The sequence below is a fragment of the Silene latifolia genome, chromosome 8 (genome assembly GCF_048544455.1).
Source record: "Silene latifolia isolate original U9 population chromosome 8, ASM4854445v1, whole genome shotgun sequence".
Classification (NCBI taxonomy): domain Eukaryota; kingdom Viridiplantae; phylum Streptophyta; class Magnoliopsida; order Caryophyllales; family Caryophyllaceae; genus Silene; species Silene latifolia.
In genome coordinates, this window is record NC_133533.1 from 38,398,045 (window position 1) to 38,400,670 (window position 2,626).

Consider the following 2,626-nt stretch of genomic DNA (forward strand, 5'->3'; position numbering starts at 1 on the left):
TTTTGGTTACTTAGACAGATTTAATTTGAGAAGTAGAATGGTAAGAGCCTCCCCGTGGATTCCACCCTAACTTTTCCTAGCTATATTAGTTAGAGACCTTTGGGTTATTTTTGATAGGTTGCGACAACCTCATCAAATTTTGGCGCCGTTGCCAGGGAGGCGACACATTTTTTCTATTTGTTTTATTTTAGTTTGTCTCTTGTCTCAAGGAACCTGTGTTTCTTGAGGCCGTTTCTCACCTTTCAGTGCTAGTTTTGTATATGCCCAGGTGTCTTAGGTCTGAGCTCATACCGTTTGATTCAGAAATAAAGAGGACTCTCTGTGCTAGACGAAACTTTTGGAAGGAGATATATCAAGCAGAAGACTTGAGTACGCTTGATTCAGCTTACGCCGCTTTTATTACAGAAAATTAGTCTTTAGAGGAAGACACGTCTACTTATGCCCCTAATACAATCATGGCTACATTAGCAAGCCATTCAGAGCCCACCTTGCATCCATTCCTAAGGGATTCAAGTTGCCAACCACCGATGATGGTACCTTTGAAATTCGTCTGTCCTATATTAACCTGGTAGAGCGGACTATGTTTAGAGGAGGAGCTACTGAAGATTCTGCCAAACATATGAAGAAATGCGTTACATACTGTTGCTCAATTCCTTTGACTGTCGGAGTAATGCATGATCAATTAAAACAAGTTTTATTCCCTTTTCTCTGTGAGATGGTGCTTCAGAGTGGTTGCATGATTTGGACATGGAAGCAAATGCTATTAGTGACTGGAATACACTCGCTCTTGCATTTTACAAGAGGTATTTTACATCACAGAAGACAAATGCTCTTAGAAGCCAAATCACGAGTTTTAAACAGGGCCCCACTAAAGACCTCAATGAGGCATGGGTTCGCTTCAAGAGACTAGTCCGCTCTGTTCCCCATCATGGTTTCCAGATCTGGTTTCTATGCAATCAGTTTTATAATGGGTTGTATGACGACCATAGAGCCTTACTTGATTCTTCTGCCAATGGGAGGTTTCAAAACAACACTACTGATGCCAATGCTTGGAAATTGATCGACGAGATAGCTACTCACACTACTGAGTATGGTAACCCCAGAGGTACTACAAGAGGGGGTAGTTCATATGGCGTCGTTGTAGCTCAGTTAGAGGCATTGACTGCACAAATTGCAGAGTTAAAGACTACCCAATATTTGGGTAAACAACAGAAAGTCCAAGCTTTGGTTCAACAAGAGGTCCCTTGTGAGAGATGTGGTACTAATGGTCATGTTGCAGCTGGATGTATGAGTACTATAGAACAAGTTCATGCCTATCAGTCTTTGAAGCAAGGTAGCCCGTACTCCAATTTCAACAATGTGCAAAATCCTACCCCGCCGCCGCCAATGCGTATGTCATTCCTTAGAATCGTGGTAATCAACCACAAGAGAACTTTAATAGGCCGCCTTAACAACAGTTTCAACAGGTGCAACCTCCTCCTCAAGCTTCAAACAATGATATGTCGGACATTAAAGCCATGTTACAACAACAAATGGCGGCTTCACAGAAGCAGGAGGCTCTAATTAATCAATTGTTGGATCACAATAAAATTTTGGACAATCAAGTTGCTAAATTATCAAGCCAAAATTCAAGTAGGCAGTCGGGTGCCTTGCCTTCTCAGCTAGATAAACCACATGAGACGGTTAATGCTACCAACCCAAGGAGGGATTTTACTTATGACAGACCGGAGATGCCTAAAGATGATGCTGACTTGGTTATTGAAGAATCGAATGTCAATGACAAGATTGCTGATTCATTACCTATTGCTGATGATTCGACTTCTAGTACTGCTAAGAAGTCAAATGCTGATAAAGTGAAGAAAGCTGCTGAGCCACCAATTGTGATCAAGCTCCTATTTCCAACCCGACAGCTGCATACCAAACTTGAGCAACAATTTGGGAAGTTCATCAAGCTAGTCAAGAATCTCCAGGTATCCATTCCATTCACAGAACTCATTACTCAGGTACCTTCTTATGCTAAATTCATGAAAGAAATTTTGACTCGTAAGAGAAGTTTTGATGAGGTGGAGACTATTGCTTTTACAGAGGAGTGTAGTGCACTCCTACAAAACAAATCTCCACCTAAGTTAGCTGACCCAGGTAGTTTTTCTATCCCATGTTCCATTGGCACCCATACTATAGATAATGCTTTATGTGATTTGGGTGCCAGTGTCAGTGTTTTACCTTTATCTTTAGCTAAAATGATAGGTTTGACTGAGTTTAAATGCACCAATATGACTGTCCAAATGGCAAACGAATTCTTAGGTACTTGGTTGGAACGTCTAATTTGTATCTTTGGTATCCCTCACATTATCCTTTTGAGCTTTTAGGATACTCGGATGCAGATTATGCCGGAAGCATTGTTGATCGAAAGAGTACATCCGGGATGGCTACTTTCTTAGGTCCGTGTTTGATCTCATGGGCGTCTAAGAAGCAAAACACCGTTGCTCTTTCCACCGCTGAAAGCGAGTACGTAAGTGCCGCATTGTGTTGCGCGCAAGTTCTTTGGGTTCGACAACAACTAAGGGACTGTGGTATTATCTTTGATTCAACTCCAATTTTATGTGATAATACTAGTGCCATTAAC

General features: G+C 41.5%; 1 protein-coding gene and 1 non-coding gene across 2 annotated transcripts; one reads left to right on the plus strand and one right to left on the minus strand.

Moving 5' to 3' along the window:
• Positions 1–747: 747 nt before the first annotated feature.
• Positions 748–2,369, plus strand: LOC141595064 (uncharacterized). The gene is made up of 2 exons (XM_074415036.1): positions 748–1,413; positions 1,467–2,369. Exons 1-2 carry the CDS (start codon positions 748–750, stop codon positions 2,367–2,369), a joined length of 1,569 nt encoding a protein of 522 aa, XP_074271137.1.
• On the minus strand, positions 829–935 carry LOC141598043 (small nucleolar RNA R71). Its single transcript, XR_012523246.1, has one exon. It is a non-coding gene; the product is annotated as a small nucleolar RNA R71 (small nucleolar RNA).
• Positions 2,370–2,626: the final 257 nt, after the last annotated feature.

Excerpts from the sequence above, each read along its gene's own strand:
- LOC141595064 (XM_074415036.1), top strand. The coding sequence starts at position 748 with ATGGAAGCAAATGCTATTAGTGACTGGAATACACTCGCTCTTGCATTT. Across the intron at positions 1,414-1,466 it reads TGTCATTCCTTAGAATCGTG|GTGCAACCTCCTCCTCAAGC; the intron begins GTAATCAACCAC and ends CAGTTTCAACAG.